Here is a 19,595-nt window from a genome sequence, read left to right on the forward strand (position 1 = left end):
TATCGTTTAGAATTTCTCATCTTAACTCCGGCAAACTTTCCCTCTATTTTTTCAAAAAAAGCTGCATTGCATCGTCACAACGCCGCCGACTTCCTTCCCACACTCGGCGGGGCCCACATCCTCCAATCAATCTCGCCCACCCGTTTCCAATCCCGGTCCGAACAGTGCTACAGTCACCTCCCCCAACAACTTACCCACCTGAGATTCAACCCCGTCTTCCCATTTCACAACAGAAGGTAACCTGATGCCGGTGACCAGACCGCCCGAGCGGATAACAATAAATAACCCCATCCCCGGTTCACGACTCGTCGGAGATGGGGAAGAGTATGGGAGCGGTAGTTTTTGAAACTATAGAACTGAAAGTATTTAATTTTTCACCTCGGTAAAATGCCGGTCACGGAGAGCTTGAGGTGTTATTAAACGCACCGGTGGTGAACTCCATCATCACCTCCGCTTCCTCGTTTCGCTACTGATCCCTACTGCTCCCCGTTTTATTTCACATCCTCACCATTTTTTTTTGTTTCAAATTTTCCGAACGAATCCGAATTCGCGCGCTCGAGAATCCCCAGGGGAAATTAGTCCCCGTTGATTCGTCGGAGATTGGATCCGCTGATCTCTTCGACTCGATCTCGGGATCCTCTTTCCGACGAGCTTCGTTTCGATCGAATCCGTGCTCTCGGGGTCGGGTTGTTGGATGACGCCGCGAGTTGCCGAATGGAGAGGAGATCGGAAGTGGCAGCTGCGGGAATGAATTCTGATGGTTCTGTAGCTCCGGCGGCGGCGGCGGGGCCTTCGAAGAAGGATCGGCATATCGTCAGCTGGACTCCAAAGGTCTCTCTTTTTACCCGTATGTTTATGTTTTGTTTACTTGGGTGGATAGTTTTCTGAAGTGAAGGTGGTTTTGGTTTCTCGCAGGAGGATGATCTGCTCCGAGAGCAAGTCGCTCTTCATGGAACTGAGAAGTCAGTCTCTGGATTTCCCTCTTATCTTCCTGTTCTTAATTTGTTTTGTTTGTTAGAACAGTTGCGATGTTGAATCGGAATTTATGAGATGATTCTGACGTTGGGTTGTGTGCAGTTGGACGAGAATTGCAGCTCAATTCAAGGACAAGACCGGCAGACAGTGCCGAAGGAGGTAGGCGAAGTTGGAAAGGGCTACAAGAAAATTAAAAAGGAGCGATCTTTTTGTTGATTTGATTGCGGCTGTATTGAATTTTTGGCTTGAAATGATGGAGACATGGTGGTGAAATTGCAGGTGGAACACGTACTTGAATGCAGAGTGCAAGAAAGGTGGATGGTCGCCCGAAGAGGACAGGCTTTTGTGTGAGGTAAGGATTGGACTAACAGTGCGCATCAGTATCTATTTCCTAGATATAGTTTGGACCTAGTTTGATTGCAAAGTAGGAATTTTTTTGTTTCCAGAATTGCGATTGTTGGGAAAAATTCATGATTATATTATTTATCATATTGCTTTGGTATGTGATGATGTGATGTTGGGATTATGTGGTCCTGCATATCTTCTCTGATCTTATCAAACTATCTGAAGTTATTTTAAGTTGCTCTTTACAATTGCAGAGCACAAACTCGTTGTCTTAAGGCCCTGTGCTTCTTGCTTTTATTTTAATTCGAGTTTCAACCTTGAGACAGCTTAAGAGTGACATATGCAGGCTCAGAAGGTTTACGGGAACAGATGGACCGAGATTGCAAAGGTAGTCTCGGGCAGGTAATTTACTCATTTTGGAAACATACTTCTAATGATACAGAGGAATACAGAAGTAAGAGAAGTAGAGAACTGATGTGTATCATTTGTTAAACAACAGAACAGATAACGCAGTCAAGAACCGATTCTCTACCCTCTGCAAGAAAAGAGCGAAGCATGAGGCTTTATCCAAGGAAAATAACGGTTCATGCCTGAACCCAAATAATAAGAGGGTCATAATTCAAAATGGATGCATCACAGCTGAGACAAGGGAGTTATCATTACCCACTAAGCAGATCAGGTATGCAAAAGATCAATGCGAATCAACATCACCAGCAAAACTACACATTTTTCCATTTTACTGGTTGTTAAAACAACCGATTAATGCAATTGATGCACTTGATGCAATTTGCTTTTGCAACACAGGTACCATATTTCAGATCTTAAAGAAAATAAAATAAGCGAAGAATATCTTAGGAAACATGGAATGAACAAAGATCAACTACGGCCTCCTCTGGCAGTGCTTGCTCAAAACTCTAACATTGCAGGTGAGTTGCCGACTCATGTTGGCAATGACTTGAGGACAGCAGTACATAATGGTACACAATGATGAACTTGTGCTTCTTTTATTGCTGCTCTAAATTTGCTTAAAGAAGTTGCTTTCTTACATCATTAACGAATACTCTATCTCGCTATTCAAACAGACAACAAGACTAGAGCTACCTTTATTAAAAAGGATGATCCAAAATTAACCGCGTTGCTTCAGCAAGCCGAGCTGCTTAGTTCCCTTGCACAAAAAGTTAATGCAGAAAACACCAAGGAGAGCCTTGAGGATGCCTGGAAGGTGCCCATTACTAGCCTATTTTTACAAGCATTACCTGCTTGCTTTATTTGTAATTGGCGAAGTATATTAGGAGGTTCTGGTTTCATATGTTATGGTAATTGAATTGATAATTCAGGAAATCCAAGACTACGTCGCCCAAACAGAAGAGAGTGGAATGCTGAGCAGGAAAATATCTGGTACAGATTTTGTACTTGATGACTTCAGGGACCTGATAGAGGAACTAATGAGCAGCGATTCAATAGGTTTGCAATCTTTGAGGTAATAATGCAGTTCTTTGGCTGATAACTCTGCTGGTTTTTCTGCTCCATGTCCTTCAAACTAATGGCTAGTCTATCAAGCAGGCAATCCGATTTGCATGAAAACAGTCGACAAAGCTCTGAGTGCCGCACAGGGTCAACCGGCCACTTTAATACTCAGGGAAATGAAAGGGATCATCAGATCGATGATAGTTCATTTGACAATGACCCTGAGGTCACTGGTCCTCATGAAGATGCACAGTGTTTGGGTATAACTGCTTGTCAAGGTAATAATCAATACTCGAAAAACCTAGGTTCTTTCAGTTCCTTCAATTTATTTCACATAACTAGGGAAGGGAAAGTATTTTACAGAAAGCGACTTGTTCTTCTCGCAGAGGAAGTCATGCCTCCTATTACAAAGCCAAAGGAGAATGATGAAAATATTTGTGATATTTCAAATTCAGAGTTTGCTTCACCTCTTCTGACAACTCCACCTTTCCAATCGTTAGCAGAAGGGATTGCAACCCCAAAATTTACAAGTAGTGTAAGCAATGATTTTAATATCTTGTTGTGTCCTCGGAGCATTTTCGAGTACACATAAATACCATGGACTTACAGACTCATAACATAACATGTAGAAACAGCAAAAAGATGTGCATGAGCCTTTCTTTTGCCTAAAGCATGAAAGGTACATTTTGGTTTATCTTCACATAAAATTCGATGGAAACTTGTACATGTCCTGCATGAATCATGTAATCTTTTTAGCAAGGTAGTGCTAACCATATGCAGTGATATTTTCTTTTATGTTCCTGGTTGAATTAGTAGGGATGAAGTTTGTGCTTCGTGTTCTTTGTAACATTTGCATTTGCTTTCATCTAATATATCGGTACTGGGTAATGAAATTCTTGCTGTTAAATTGATACCTAAATTTGTTTTATTTTCCAGGAGAGGCGTTTCTTGTTGAGTGTAATTGGCCTGCCATCACCAGCTCCCAGCCCCAAATCATCTCAACCACCGGCCTGCAAAAAGGCTCTTCTTGATAGCCTCTGACCAATCAGTAAAAATTCTAGGTCTTTTTACATCTCTCTTAGCATTTTCTTATTTTAGAAGTTCTAAGGTATCATTATCCCAATATTGTGGATTTGTCTTGCTGCTTTTTTTTCATGAGCCATAGACCTTCTGCTTGTTTTTCATCAAAAGTTGTTCTTAGGTGTGCGAGTATGTTTCCCGGTGCTTTGAAATGTTCCTTTGGCCTTCTATTGTATTAGTCTTGTTTGTTTCCATATCCATTTTGGGTCGAGCTAAGCATTTGTACTCTCCCATTCTTTATTCTTCTTATAGGGTGGTTGTGCTCTAGCCCACCTTAGGCAGTTTGGTTTGTCATTGGTTGTAGATAAACTACATTATAGAGTTATCATGTTGTAATCATTAAAGCTTTGTTCATTAAAAAGTGGATGAAGGACCAGGGATGTCCTCATTGGTTTGATCTGATGTGTAAGATATGGAATAAGGAAGCTCTGTTGGTTGTCATGTCTTTAACCATTCCTTGTATCTGTTTGCCTAGAGAATTGGTTCTTTATTGTGTCCTATATGATTCCCTTTTCTCCCTGACGTAGTTGAGTTTTTTCAGTTTCTCAGGCATTTGTAGAACTGTAATTAGACATGAGAATGTGTAATATATATTGGTGTGTTGGAAATCATTATTTTCATTTTTCCCTTCTAAGCTTCAATTTAGACAATATTCACTGAAAAATGAGTCATATCGTATGTTCTGACATGGTTGTTATTCTTTCCTGCATATGTTTCGTTGCTTTTCAAGTTGATGACTTGAAAGGGTTACAATCTCATATTCTCAATATAAACTGTGGGAAGATAGAGGTAGGAAGTTGGTGATACTTTAGTCCAAGTTGGGAAAATTAAACATCGGCTTAGCACAGCGTTACCGAAGTTTGTCTTGCTCTACTTAAAACAATAGATCACTAGTGTGTGTATATAAACACATATATCACCTAGCAGAAAAAATACGGACTCTCTTGATTATAAACAAACTAAAAAAGCATAGATGCAACCATAAAATTGGGCACCACTGGTGTCACACCCTTGTGAGGTTGGAAGAGGGATATCAAACTTTTTTGAGTTCCCTCTCTCACGGTGTGCGGCAACTAAGGTTCTCTCTTCTCTCAAAACCTTAGTTCAACCTCTTAGCATGCATTCGGTGCACATTAGCTCGCACACTAACTCCTTTCAGCCCCTCAGACACTAGGCCAAATCACACACTCACTCTTTTCTATGAAGTGCATGAGGATGAAGGGAAAGAAGGCTTGTATTCCACTCAAACACAAGTGTAGCTCTCACAAGCCGAGAGCCTAGCTTAGTCCTTCTCCACAAAACCCAAGCCCCTCCAAAATCCTTCGGCCAACCCCAATTGGCCCGGCCTAACCCCTTGGCCGATGGAAAGCACTCAGCCCCTCTCGCCCAAGTAGACTTTCCTTAGAAACCCACAAGCCTCACCCGGCTAACTCTAGGCTCCCAACTTAGCTCACTCCCCCATTCACTCTCTCGTGTCCGTCGGCCTCAACCCAAGCCCCTTTTATAGGCTTGGACTTGAGTCGGTTACAAGTAGTTACAAGGTAGTTGGGTTCAACCGCCTAACCACCATAACAACCTCAACTACTTCTGTTAGTTGGTTGCAACCCCCAAACTAACTTAACAAACTCCTTAACCACTTCTTGGTCTTCTTGATTCAACCCATGTGCTGCCCGCCAAGTCACCCAACCAGGTTTCCCACATCAGCCCAGCAGCCCAGCACATGGAGATTCTGTCCGTCACTTGTCCAGACCAGTCGGCAGCGCCTTGTCCCGCGGTCTGGCTGTGTGTCATGCGGTCTGGCTGCAGTCCAGCCCGCTGTCTACCAGTCAGCCCGGCTGCCGTGCCCAAGCGCCACACCACGCGTGCCTTGTGCGCCCAACCTGCGCGCGTCTGCGCCTGGCCCGCGCGCACCTGTTGTAGCCATGACGGATGGATCGACCGTGCGTGCGCCTGCGCACGGCCTGCTGTTTGTCTCGGGCGAGGTTCTGTGCACCTAACCTCGCCGTGTCTGACCCGGCCGCGCGCCCGCCTGTGCACGGCCCGACTGAGGGCCAACCTCATTGTGTTCCGGGCAGAGCCTGGCTCAACCGTGCGCACGCCTGCGCGCGGCCTGCGCCCAGGTCGGCCAACCGTGCGCATGCCTGCGCGTGGCTCTACCAGCACGTGCGTGCCCCGCGCGCACTCGAGCAGCGCTCGGCCTGTACGTGGCCAATGTCGCATCTACCTGCATGCCTGCCGAGCGCGCGCCTACGCCCGGCTCGCCCCGCGTGCGCCCGCCTGCGAGCGCTTGGCCAGACCACCGCACCGTGCGCGCCCGCGCTCGGTTGGTCCAGTATGCGCGTGCCCCACACGCGCCTGGCTTGGGCTTAGCCCAACCGCTGTGCGCCTGATTGCGCACTGATGTCACTGAGTTCGGCCCGGCCGCGCGCCTCCTGCGCACAGCCCGCGCATGGGCCAAGTGTCTGTCCTCGGCATGGCCAGACCTCGGCAGGCGCCTGGCCTGTGGCCAAGGCCAGCGCCCGCGCCTACTGTGCACGCACCTGCGCACAGACTTTCCTGCGTGCTGCGCGCCTCCTGCGCACGGCCAGTGCGTAGCCAAGCGTCCATGCGCAGCCCCCCCCCCCCCCCCCCCCGCGCTAGGCCCGATGGCGTGACAATCCTCCTTCGGCCGAAGAGGTCAACGCCCTCATTGACTCCTCCTGCAAGAAAGAGAAAAATTGCTCCTTAAATTGCCACAAGTTGGCCGCTTGCTCCCAAGTAGCCTTCGCCATGCCTTCACCTTGTTATTGCACCAAAAATTCTGTATTTTTCCCCACCTTGCGGCGCGCAAGTATCCTATGGATAGCCTTGGGATACTCCTTGCCAATGGTTGATGGTGCCCTCTTTGGAACCACCCGGTCTTCATCATGAGACTCATTGTAAGGCCGCAAGAAACTTACATGGAAAGTGGGGTATATCTTCAATCTTTCCGGTAACTCAAGCTTGTAAACCACCACACCAACTCTTGCCGACACCTTGAAAGGTCCATCATACCTCGGCATAAGTCCTCGATGAAGCTTGATCTTGCCCATTTTCTTCCAAATTTGTGGCGTGATCTTCAACAACACAAGATCACCCACTTGGAACTCCAATGGCCTCCTCTTTCGGTCAGCAAATTTCTTCATCCTTCGGATTGCCTTGAAAAGGCTCTCCTTGGCATTTTCAATCAGCTCCTCTTTGTCCTGTGCCATTTGGTGAGTAGCTGGGCACTCCCCCATCTCCTCTTGAAGTGCGATGTCCAAGGGGGCCATGGGCTGAAATCCCATGCTCAGCTCGGCTGGACTCAACCCCGTAGAAGAGGAACGGCTGATGTTATAGCTGAACTGTGCTGGCTCCAACAAGTCCAGCCAATTCCTTTGGCTAGCTGAAACATAGTACCTCAAGTACTCCTCTAGCAGTCCATTGATCCTCTCCATTTGGCCATCAGTCTGTGGATGGTATGCAATGGAGAAATGCAGCTCGGTGCCCATTGTTTTGAAGAGCTGCACCTAGAATTTTTCCGTGAACCTTGGATCACGATCATATACCACATCGACCGGCACACCAAAATACTTCACCACGCCATTGAAGAAGAGGGTTGCTGCAACATCAGCTGGGCATGGGAAAGGTGCCGCCATGAAAACTGCATACTTGGAGAAGCGATCGACCACCACAAAAATGGACCTCATTTCCCTCACTTCCGGGAAACCGGTGATGAAGTCCATGGACAGACACCCATGGCTTCTCGGGAATGGGAAGTGGCTGCAAAAGTCTGGCATCTCTCTTCCTCTCCACCTTGTCCAGTTGGCACACATGACACGTCTTCACATAGAGCTCAACATCAGCCTCCATTCTCGGCCAATAGTAGGACCTTGTAAGCGGCACCATGCGCTCAGACCCTGGATGACCCGCCCACTGAGGATCATGACTTTCCTTCAGCAGAATCCTCCAAAGTTCACCTCCCTTCGGCACGAACAGCCTCCTTCCACGAGCAAACAGTAACCCATCTTCAACCTAGAATTTATGCACACTGCCGGCTTGTACATCCTGCAGTAGCTTGGCATACTCTGTCTTTGGAGGCAAATTCCTTGAGCTGGGTTCTGAAGTTGCTGTTGAACGCAGTGAGGGCAGCAACATATCCCTCCGCATGCTTCCGGCTCAAAGCATTAGCCACACAATTCTGCTTTCCTGGTCGGTGCACCCACTCAAATTAAAATTCAGCAAGGTACTCTTGCCATCAGGTTTGCTTCAGTATAAGCTTCTTTTGGGTGGCAAAGTAGGTGTTCGCCACGTTGTCGGTGATGATCTTGAAGCAAGTCCCCAGCAAGTAGTGACGCCATTTCTCCAAACAATGGATCGCGACCGTCATCTCCTTCTCATGTACCGAGTACCTTTGCTCCATGGCATTTAGCTTTCGGCTCTCAAATGCCACCGGATGTTCCTCCTGTGACAAAACACCTCCAATAGAGACATTAGAAGCACCGATATGAACCTCAAATGGCTTGTCAAAATTCGAAAGTTTAAGAACCGGTTCATGTGAAATTGAGGACTTCAACTCCTCAAATGCTTCATCACATCGGGCCGACCACTCCCATGTCACATCTTTCTTGAAAAGATCCATGAGAGGGCTTACGATCTTTGAGTACCCCTTGATGAATTGTGGTAGTAATTAGCAAGCCCTAGGAAAGCCCGCAAGTCACCAATCTTGGATGGAATCGGCTATTCTTGGATCGCCCTTACCTTGTCCTCCTCCATATGGATTCGGCCATAGCTTATGCGATGCCCCAAGAATGAGATCTCCTCTTCGCCGAATTGACATTTCTCCTTTTTAACATACAATTTGTTGTCTCTCAAAGCACTAAATATAAGATACAAGTGTTCTAGATGTTCATCTAAAGTGTTACTAAAGACTACAATGTCATCTAAATACACTACAACAAATTTATCCAAGAATGGGTAAAGCATTCATAAGATTGCAAAAAGTAACCGGAGCATTGGTTAGCCCAAAGGGCATAGCCAAGAACTCGAATGCACCATACCTCGTGACACAAGTGGTCTTGGCTTCATCTCCCTTGGCAATCCTCACTTGCCAATAGCCGGATCGTAGGTCTAGCTTCATGAAGTAGGACGTCTTCGCCAACCTATCAAAGAGATCCGCCGCATTAGGAATAGGGTAGTGATTCTTTACCGTTACTTCGTGGAGTGCTCGGTAGTCGATGCACATCCTCAAGGATCCATCCTTCTTCCTTTGGAAAAGCACCGGCGCCCTGAACGGTGCCTTGGATGATTGGATCAAACCGGCCTCCAACAACTCGTCCAATTGCTTCCTCAATTCAACAAGCTCCAAAGGTGTCATACGATAAGGAGCTTTTGCTGGTGGAACCACCTCCGGAATCAGCTCAATCTGATGGTCCACCGGCCTCCTTGGTGGAAGCTTCTTTGATATTTCCGTTGGCATGATGTCAGAGAATTCAGACAACACTTTCTGCACACCCGCAGGAATTTCCTGCAAGACCTCGGTTTGCACTTCACTTAGGGCAGCAAGGAATATGTTCTCTCCTTGCTTCAAATCCTTCTTGGCTTGCTTAGCCGTAATCAAGACACCTTTGCCCTTCTCAGCCGGGACCCATGCTTCAGTTGGAACAAAGCATGGAGCTCTTTCATCGCCCAACATGACGCCCCTCAAGTGAGGCATCCAACATGCTTTGGCCGCCAAGAAGAACTCCATTCCTAAGATCAAATCAAAGTCATCCAAAAGCACAACCATTAGGGAACACGCACCTTTCCAAGACCCTAACTCAAGGGTGGTCTCTACCACTCCTTTGACTAGCATTGCCCCCGAGTTCACGGCCTTGATTTTGCTTGGACAGTCAGCCACCTTCAACCGTATGAATTCAACTTGCCGCTGCGACATGAAGTTGTTCGTCGCACCGGTGTCCAACATTGCCTGTACCTTTACTCCATTGATCCTCACCATAGTGTACATCAGTCCGGAGTATAGTGGGGGTACCTTTTCATATGTGAGGGCACTCACAACTTGCAATGGATTCACCCTTGGCGTGTCATCTTCCCTTCCTTGCTCTGCAGAATCCTGCATGGGCAGCGCATTGATTGACTTCTTCTTTGGACAATTCCTTGCAAGATGGGCTCACCGCATATGAAACAGCCCCATGGAGCCTTGCCCTTTTCTTGCTGCGGTTTCTTGCTTGGACCTGCAACAATATCCTTCTTCTTGCCGCCAAAGCCTTTGTTCTTCCTCGGCCACACCTTGGCTGCTTTGGCATCCGGCGCCTTGGATTTTTCCTTTTGTCCATTGCTCGGATGAGGTGCTTGAAAGTCCACCAGCGCCTCTGCAGCCGCCATTGCCGAGGGGATGTCGCGCACCCCTTGGCGTCGAAGCTCGGTTTGAGCTCACGGTTGCATGCCACTCAAGAAGTTGAACAACTTGTCTTCCTCGGACATATTGGTGATGTCAAGCATAAGGGAGTTGAAGTCTTTGACGTATTCTCTCGTCGTGCCTATCATCCGAAGTTTCTTGAGGTTCTCCCTTGCAATCCAAGAAGTGTTGCAAGGCAAGAATTGAACCCTCAACTCCTTCTTCAAGGCCTCCCAAGAACCCACGTGCGGACGCCCCGCACCCAAGTCATCGGCCACCCTCGTTCGCCACTAAAGTTTGGCATCCGAATTGAGGTACATTGTGGCCATATCCACTTGATCTCTCTCAGGCACCTTCATAGCCTTGAAGTAGTTTTCAAGATCCCATATGAAGTTCTCAAGCTCCTTGGCGTTTCTTGAACCGCCAAAGGCCATAGGCTCCGGGACCTTCACTCTCCCTCCTTGGTCCGGGTTGGAGGATGTCGAAGGAGCATTGATCACAGCCCGCTTCAACAGCAAGACCTTCTCCAAGGCACGCATCCGATCCGTCAAAGAAGTCACCAGATCGGTTTGCTCCGCCCATTGGTGCTCAGCCCGCGCGCCCACATCTTGGACCAAATCTCCAAGGGAGGTTTCCAATGAAACCAGCCTTTCTTGATGCTCGGTGTAGATGGAGATCAGATCTGGAATCTCCTCTTCACCTGGGTTGCCTACTAGCTCCTCTAGCTGCACCTCTCCGTCAAGGTCATAGCTCTAAGATGCACCAAGAAAGCTCCAAGAACAGCAAGAACGCCGCTCTGATACCACTAGTTACACCCTTGTGAGGTCGGAATAGGGATACCAAACTTTTTTGAGTTTCCTCTCTCACAGTGTGCAGAAACTAAGGTTCCCTCTCCTCTCAAAACCTTAGTTCAGCCTCTTAGCATGCATTCGGTGCACATCAGCCCGCTCGCTAACTCCTTTCAGCCCCTTAGACACTAGGCCAAATCACACACTCACTCTTTTCTATGAAGTGCATGAGGATAAAGGGAAAGAAGGCTTGTATTCCACTCAAACACAAGTGTAGCTCTCACAAGCCGAGAGCCTAGCTTAGTCCTTCTCCACAAGACCCAAGCCCCTCCAAAACCCTTCGGCCAACCCCAATTGGCCCGGCCTAACCCCTTGGCCAATGGAAAGCACTCAGCCCCTCTCGCCCAAGTAGACTTCCCTTGGAAACTCACAAGCCTCACCCGGCTAACTCTAGGCTCCCAACTTAGCTCACTCCCCCATTCACTCCCTTGTGTCCGCCAGCCTCAACCTAAGCCCCCTTTATAGGCTTGGACTTGAATCGGTTACAAGTAGATACAAGGTAGTTGGGTTCAACCGCCTAACCACCATAACAACCTCAACTACTTCGGTTAGTTGGTTGCAACCCCCAAACTAACTTAACAAACTACTTAATCACTTCTTGGTCTTCTTGATTCAACCCATGTGCTGCCCGCCAAGTCACCCAAACAGGTTTCCCACATCAGCCCAGCACATGGAGATCTTGTCCGCCACTTGTCCAGACCAGCCAGCAGCACCTTGTCCCGCGGTCTGGCTATGTGTCATGCGGTCTGGCTGCAGTCCAGCCCGCTGTCGCCTAGCCAGCCCGGCTGACGTGCCCAAACGCCACACCGCGCGCGCCCAACCTGCGCGCGCCTGCGCCTGGCCGGCGCGCCCCACGCGCACCTGCTGTAGCCACGGCGAACGGATCGGCCGCGCGCGCGCCTGCACACAGCCTGCTGCTTGTCTCGAGCGAGGTTATGTGCGCCTAACCTCGCCGTGTCTGGCCCGGCCGCGCGCCCGCCTGCACACGGTCTGACTGAGGGCCAATCTCATTGTGTTCCGGGCAGAGCTTGGCTTAACCGCGTGCACACCTACGCGCGGCCTGCGCCCAGGTCGGCCCGCCGTACGCGTGCCTACGCGTGGCTCTACCAGCACACGCATTTCCCACGCGCGCCCGAGCAGCGCTCGGCCTGTACGTGGCCGATGTCGCATCTGCCTGCATGCTTGCCGAGCGCGCGTCTGCGCCCGGCTCGCCCTGCGCGCGCTTGGCCATACCACCGCGCCGTGTGCGCCCGCGCTCGGTCGCTCCAGTGTGCGCGCACCCCACACGCGCCTGGCCTGGGCTTGGCCAGACCGCTGTGCGCCTGATCATGCACTGATGTCACTAAGTTCGGCCCGGCCGCGCGCCTCCTGTGCATGGGCCAAGTGTCTGGCCTCGGCATGGCCAGACCTCGGCAGGCGCCTGGCCTGTGGCCAAGGCCAGCGCCCGCGCCTGCTGTTGGCGCACTTGCACAGAGACTTTCCTGCGCCTGACCCTGCCTCACGCCTCCTGCGCACGGCCAGTGCGTGGCTGAGCGTCGATGCGCGCGCCCCGCGCGTGCTAGGCCTAATGGCATGACAACTTGTGTCATGCTTCGAACCCAGCACTTGAGTTCGAAACCCGGCACAACCGCATGCTCCTTACGACAAAACCCTAAAAAATATGCAAGATCTAAAAATTTAATACAACCACAATATACGTTATCAACAATGATATCAATTCATACCAAATAACAAAGTTGGTCTAATTACAAAATTTGATCATTCAACCAGTATTAATGATGCTCTATTTGATCATTCAACCAAATAACACGTTATTACAAGATTAGTCCAAACCATATTTTATCGGTCTGATTTATTCTTGTTAAATCAATTATCATATATACAATAAATTTCTCTCAAATTCAAGGTATCTTTGTTCATATAATCCTGTTCTTAATATCTGATACGTATAATAACCACATAAATATATATTTATACCGAAAATCATATAAAAGCATATTGTCACATGGCAAAATGATACAAATCTCCTAATGCAATTCCAGTGCTATAAACAAATAAATATATATATACATATATGGTAATTTAAGTACAGGAATTCTTACCTCTATTGAAGACTGACTAACACAATGATCTCTGATGCGCTCCACGGTCTACGAGCTAGGGTGCAGAGTATCCTGATCAAAACCTTCTTGTGCAGATTACTCTCCCTCTACAAAACCTTCTCATAATTTCAATGATGAAGTTTTGTCCAAGTCATCGCACCTATTCTACTGGATATACTTAGAGAAATACATGATTGTTAAGCATAGTGTCCATTAACCCTATTCTTTTTTAATGTAAAGATGGGTTGCCCCAACAATCGTTCAAACTTAGTGTTTATTATCTAACACATAGTACCATCACAATTTTATAATATGGTCAGGAGTAGAGGTGGGCATTGGGCCGGACCGCCCATGGCCCGGCACGAAGCGGGCCGTGCCAGGCACGGCCTGCTTGCTACAGTAACGGGCCGTGCTAGACACGGCTCATAAAAGGAGGCCGGGCTGGGTTAAGAATTTCTGGCCCGCGGGCCGAGCCCGGCATGGCCCATAAAGGTCTGGACTGGCTCGATTCGTGGGCCAAGCACGGCATGGCCCGCGGGCCAGCCCGAAACGACCCATAAGGGTTATATTATTTTTTCCTCAAAATACCCCTCAAATTAGCCGTTTTATGGCTGTTGGAAAGGGCAAAATGGGTAAAAAGCCACAAATAACCGTTATGAGCCAAAAAAAATAGGCGTTATGGGCCATCCATAACGGTTATTTTTTTTGGACAGACGGGCCGTGTCAGGCACGGCCTGTGCCGGGCCCGGCATGGCCCGTCACCCCACGGGCCTAGGGTCGTGCCGGGCTTAGCCTTTAGGTTAAGTGGACCGTGCCAGGCATGGCTCGTTTAGTAACAGGCCGGGCCAGGCACGGCCTATTTGGTCTGTGGCCCGGTGGGCCTAAGTCGGGCCAGGCCCGACACGGCGCAATGCCCATCTCTAGTCAGGAGAGAATTGTTTTAGAAATGGTTGGCGTTAAATTGTTGATTCTGTGCACTGTGAGAGTGTTTCGTTGGAATCGCAGATATGCCAAATATTTTTTTGGGGAGAGGTCCCCACTTTCGTTAGCCCTGGCAAGTTTGAAAAGAAGGAAATTTTATGGCTAGTGACCTGTTACTTTTCTGGTCTTCATCTTTTTCCTAGTCAAATGGGGATTATGGGATCACAGCGTGCATGGGCCCTCACTTTGTTTATGCCCTGGGGGAAAAAAATTAATGCAAACGGATTTTTCTTTTGGACACTGAACATGCTTTCAGTTAATTGGACAGGTGGCAATCAAAATATATTTATTTTTTGATCGCATACAAGAAAGGTTTTCTGAATTTTGAAATCTTTGGTATAGGATGAGGCTATAGACGATGGAGATGATCATCTAACAAGGCATACAAGTGTCTATTTAGTAAGTTTTGTTAGAACCTTTTTCTACTTTTCTTAATCACGGGCCTTCTTGAATAAGGAACACTTAAGTAACTATTTTTATAGCCTATTCCATTACTTTCGTAATTTGGAATGTATGCCACAATTATGCATATCCTGTATCTATCCATTTGTGGTTGAACTAGTCCACCGCTGAGCTGTGAATTTGGTCTAACCAATAATTTTACCTGTGAAGGAGACCTACAAAGTCTTGGCCATGACCTCCTTCCCTGGGCAAAAGTCATAATGCTAATTGGTGGACTCATTTGCATATCCATCACAAAATTATCCAAGCTGTCAATACCCTATCATTTAGGTTTCATGCCTCCGTCAACGGATGGATTATGATAGTTACTTAACATGGTCATTGCAATAGATTATGGAGCGCGTAACTTTTGCGAAGAGCAGTCAAACTCCCGGGTTACAAGAATTTTGCTCAAGAACAACATCATATGGGAAGAGCACTATAGAATATCATATGGGACGGAACTCCTACTTTACCATGTATTCTCTCGCACTCATGTTAAAGGAAAAACCTAAAAGTTAAATAGGGATGAGACTCCTAACGAAATCTATCAATTCTGTAACTTAGTAATAATAATTGCACCAAGAGAAATCGTCCATGAAAAGAGACCATCCATATCTTTTTTCTTTTTTATTAAGCCTCTCCATTTATCCTCTTTCTTATCAAGCCATCTATCCCATTCGTGAGGTCTTTCTTTTCTTGAGTTTCTTTCTTCTCCCCCTAAATCCCTATCTCTTTTCTAAGATCTTTGTACTTAAGAATTTATGAAATCTAAAGAATGACATATATATAATTTCTTATGTTAGACAATGCTAGAAAATAATGTACCGGTATTAATGAACATCAAATTTTGAAAATTATGTATCGATTTACCTAAAGGTGTGTATTGGCTTGTTATATAACTAATTTGTTAGTGTGTCACCTGGTCATGTAATGTGTATTAGTAAAAAATATGTTTTGAAAACTATATATCGATTTATTTGAAGAAGTATATTGGATAAATGCTGGGTGTATATTAAATAAGCTTGCAGTATGTATCAGAAAGTCAATTAGTGTGTATCACCGTCTATATAATGTATACTAGTGAATATGATGTTCTGGAAACTGTATATCAATTTGCTTGGAGGAATGTATTGGATTTTAGATGACTAATTTACTGAGTGTATCATCATCTGTCCATATATTGTGTACTGATGAATACATATTTTAGAAATTGTATATCGATTTACCTATATATGTGTATTGGCTTACTATAAGACTAATTTGCTTGGTATGTATTACTTAACCATATAGTATGTACTGATAAAATGTATATTTTAGAAACTATAAAGAAAAAGAATGTGACACACGATTTTTTTCTCTTTTTTGATTTTTTGAATTACGGGACTCGACACCCCGTTGGTAAAACAAATTTCTGACTTTTTGATTTTCTTTAAGATGAGCACTATCGAAAACATGGCAAAATTGAAAGCCCGCTACATAATTTTTTTCTTTATTGCCTATCCCATATGATTTTTGTTCTTTGTTCAATATAGATTCATGGTATAGTTAAAATAATATGCATTTCTCAAAAAATAGATAAATAATATTTAATGTTTATATTAATCTATATGCTCTCTCATAATTATTCTAAAAGAATGTATTTCAAACCATATATGAGTGAAATATAGTAGGGACCGGAAATGTTTGCTAAACTAAATATGGGTCAACCAAAGGGTTTTACACAAACGTGTCAATTTTTCTAACCATATGCATCATAACATCAAAGATTTATGTAGGAATTTAGAAAATGCTAAATTAATGGTGTACGACACTTGGGCAACACATGTGATAAAAATAATGAATGGCTATGATTAAGGCTGCAAATGGGTCGGGTCGACCCGTGACCCGACCCGACCCGATCCGCGTAGACCCGACCCGACCCGAATTTTAGGACCCGCGGGTCCGGGTCGGGTCCTAAAATTGGACCCGAATCATTTTCTGGGTCGGGTCTGGGTTTACCAAACGGACCCGACCCGACCCGAATGGACCCGAAGAGGGAGAGAGGAAAAGCAAAAGAAAGTCTTTTTTTTTTCTTTTTCTTTTTTTTTTTTTTTGGCGTGGGTTGTGGTACTGTTGGTCAGTGTGGGAGGATAGCAAGTCAGCAACAAGCATAGGTTCACAGAATCCAAAGGAACGTCGGCCCGTCAGAATTCTCTCTCGATCTATTACACTGTTGAGACCTCTGGTGTCTCGGTAGCTGCCTTTTTTTTTTTTTTTTTCCTTCTGTTTTTTGGTTTTTGTTTTTTTTAACTTTTGAAGGGAGAAAGTGAGGGAACACTGCAACTGAATATGGGTCATGTGCCAGTTTTCTGTAATGGAATTGGATTTTGGAAGAAGGTCTGGGATTTTTTTTGTCCTCGTGAGAGGGGAGCTGGGAGACACCGAGTTCCGTCCAATCAGTCATATAGATAAAAAATAGTGTGATATGAAATTTGGCTTGTAGACCGACTTAGTTAGCAAGTCATGGGTCATCTATTCTGACTGGAGCTCAATTGCAAAGTCTTTCGAGTCATGGGTCACCCAGCACCTCATAATTATGATATGACCAAATTAGATTTGTCCAAATTTTTTCTCAAAAGCATAAAAAAATTGGACCCGATCGGACCCGGACCCGACCCGAATCAGACCCGGACCCGACCCGAACCCGACTCGGACCCGATCCGACCCAACCCGATCTTCAACCGGGTCGGGTCCGGGTCCAAAATTGGGACCCGAACAAAAAACCGGGTCGGATCGGGGTCACCTAGGACCCGACCCAACCCGACCCATTTGCACCCCTAGCTATGATCACATAAAAGAAAATATTGTTGGTTATGATTCGTGCATGATAAATGTACTTCCACTTATAAGCTAGTGCCCGGTGTTGCCCCTATAGTAAAAAAAAATTCCAAACTACGAGAGCACTTCCCTCCCTTTCGCTCTAAATGATTTAAAATAAAAACTACGAGTGCTTTTTTAATAAATAAAAGAGTAGATATATGATATGACAAGAAGATTGAAGACTGATTTGATTGTCAGGATTAACGCATAAATAAAAAAATAAATCGAAAAACTTTTTATTTAGGGAAGAAAGTCCTCACTAAAATATTTTATTAATATATTAAAAGCATGCATATAATAAATTAGATGCAAATATATAGAATATGACCCTAATACTAATCTGAGTATCAAACTCGATATAAAACTATGCTCAAAATATAATTTTTTAAAAAATCTAGTATTATTATTTTATAAATATAGGAACATAACTAAAATTTGATATTGTTTTTAATAAAAAAAATTAAAAAAATATTTGCTGACAAAAAATTTTATTTATTTATTTTGGCTAATGAACGGCCAAAAAATTATACTTAACTTGATTGCTAAGCAGAGATCATGGAACTGCAAAAAAAGGCAGCTTTACAAAAAGAACAAACGTGGCATTTTTATTTTGGAACTGTTGATGTGGCATCATTATCAACCACTGATTGGATAATCTTGAGTCACCCATTGAATTTGTTAAAAATGGAAAAATATGCCACATTTATATATGTAATAATACCTGCAATTTCGTCAATAGCAAAGTGTTTCGACGGAAAAAAAATCAATTGAGAAGTGCAAATTCGCAAAGTCAAACAGGATTGTACGATCGATTTTTGACTTATAAAGCAGTAAAAGGTGCTTTTTATGCTATCATGCGCGGAAGCATGCAAGGCTGCAACATTTAAACCGTTAGAAATTAGAAGTCATCCAATGTGGACTCCACTTATAGTGAAATTAGAAGTCATCCAATGAAGGCGAAGTACGGTGACCCAACATTTCAGGACGCCATGTGAATTGGATGAAGAGCATCTTTCGTATGGCAGGAGATTTGGGTGCATGCCTCGAGGGTCTTACCAGCGATCAGATAGGAGATCGAAAGTCGGATAGTCATGATTCTGGAGGATAAGTGGTTAGCTGAAGGCACACTATAGGGTTGGCCCACCATAGCTGACCATAGTTGGCTGGAGAGCTGGAAGGTATGTGAGCTCTTCGTCAAAGGGGAACGGAGGTGGGATGAGGATCTCGTTGGACGCGTGTTCGAGGAGCAGCTGGCCGACCGGGTTTTTGTAGTGCCCATCCTAAAGGGGGCGACAGCTGACAAGAGAGCATGGAATATGACTAGGTCACCGATGGTGAGGGCCCGAGACCTTTCGAGGCTGGTTTCAAGGCCCGAGACTCGACAGTTGGAGAGCAGATGGATCTGGAGATTGCCCATTCATCCTCGAGTTGCCCTATTCATCTGGAAGGTGGCCTGAGATGCTTGCACACCAAAGTTGTGTTGGGGAGGCGGGGTGTGAGGGTCCCTGCAGCTTGTGTGACGTGCCCGGAGGTAGAGGAGACCATTTTCCACACCCTTATCGACTGTCTACGAGCCAGACATATATGGTGTTATGCTTCGGGCCAGCCGGATCAGTGGCAGAGGTGGTCGTTTATCAAGGAGTTTCTGTGATTCTTAAAGGTCTTGGCATGGGGATTTATGTTGGAAGAGAGGAAGACTCGTGCTGCCTATCTGGCCTACCAGTGTTGGCTGGATAGGAATGCCCGAGTATTCGAGGGCGTTAGCCCTCACCCGAGGGTGACAGCAGCTAGAGCCCTTATGCAGGCGGCTGAGATAACCAGCGTTACAGAGACATCAGCTAAGTTGGCTAGGGATATCTGGGGCTCCTATTCTGCTCACGCAGCATCCAGGACAATACTCGTTTTCTGGGTGCCCCCATCTCCTAGTTTCCTCAAGGTGAACTTCGACGACAGTGTGGATGATGAGGGAAGATGTAGCGGTGTAGGGTTTTCCATCCGAGATCACGACGCCAGATTAGTTGCAGCGGGGGGCCGGCGGACTTTTAACACGTCAGTGGCATGTGCCAAGCTTAGAGCAGTGTGGGAGAGCATCTACTATGC

At 46.0% G+C, this 19,595-nt stretch overlaps 1 protein-coding gene across 3 annotated transcripts; it reads left to right on the forward strand.

Annotated features, from left to right (window-relative positions):
• Positions 1–459: 459 nt before the first annotated feature.
• LOC120111885 (transcription factor MYB124-like) lies at positions 460–4,487 on the forward strand. Of its 3 annotated transcripts, none has more exons than XM_039130006.1 (12): positions 460–831; positions 916–962; positions 1,078–1,134; positions 1,255–1,327; positions 1,667–1,722; positions 1,820–1,999; positions 2,125–2,297; positions 2,403–2,542; positions 2,658–2,800; positions 2,884–3,065; positions 3,174–3,322; positions 3,724–4,487. In XM_039130006.1, exons 1-12 carry the CDS (start codon positions 715–717, stop codon positions 3,826–3,828), a joined length of 1,422 nt encoding a protein of 473 aa, XP_038985934.1. In that variant the 5' UTR covers positions 460–714; the 3' UTR covers positions 3,829–4,487. The 3 variants fall into 3 exon arrangements, with proteins under 3 accessions (XP_038985934.1, XP_038985935.1, XP_038985936.1); XM_039130007.1 differs by having other exon boundaries at positions 464–831; positions 2,125–2,246; XM_039130008.1 differs by lacking the exons at positions 460–831; positions 916–962 and having other exon boundaries at positions 1,125–1,134; positions 1,575–1,722.
• The last annotated feature ends 15,108 nt before the right edge of the window (positions 4,488–19,595 follow it).

Source organism: Phoenix dactylifera, chromosome 9, assembly GCF_009389715.1.
Source record: "Phoenix dactylifera cultivar Barhee BC4 chromosome 9, palm_55x_up_171113_PBpolish2nd_filt_p, whole genome shotgun sequence".
Lineage (NCBI taxonomy): Eukaryota > Viridiplantae > Streptophyta > Magnoliopsida > Arecales > Arecaceae > Phoenix > Phoenix dactylifera.

Bases quoted from the DNA above. Each gene is read 5' to 3' on its own strand.
- LOC120111885 (XM_039130006.1), top strand. From the start codon at position 715: ATGGAGAGGAGATCGGAAGTGGCAGCTGCGGGAATGAATTCTGATGGT. The intron at 2,000-2,124 runs GTATGCAAAAGA...TTTGCAACACAG, and splicing joins TTACCCACTAAGCAGATCAG to GTACCATATTTCAGATCTTA. The intron at 3,323-3,723 runs GTAAGCAATGAT...TTTATTTTCCAG, and splicing joins CCCCAAAATTTACAAGTAGT to GAGAGGCGTTTCTTGTTGAG.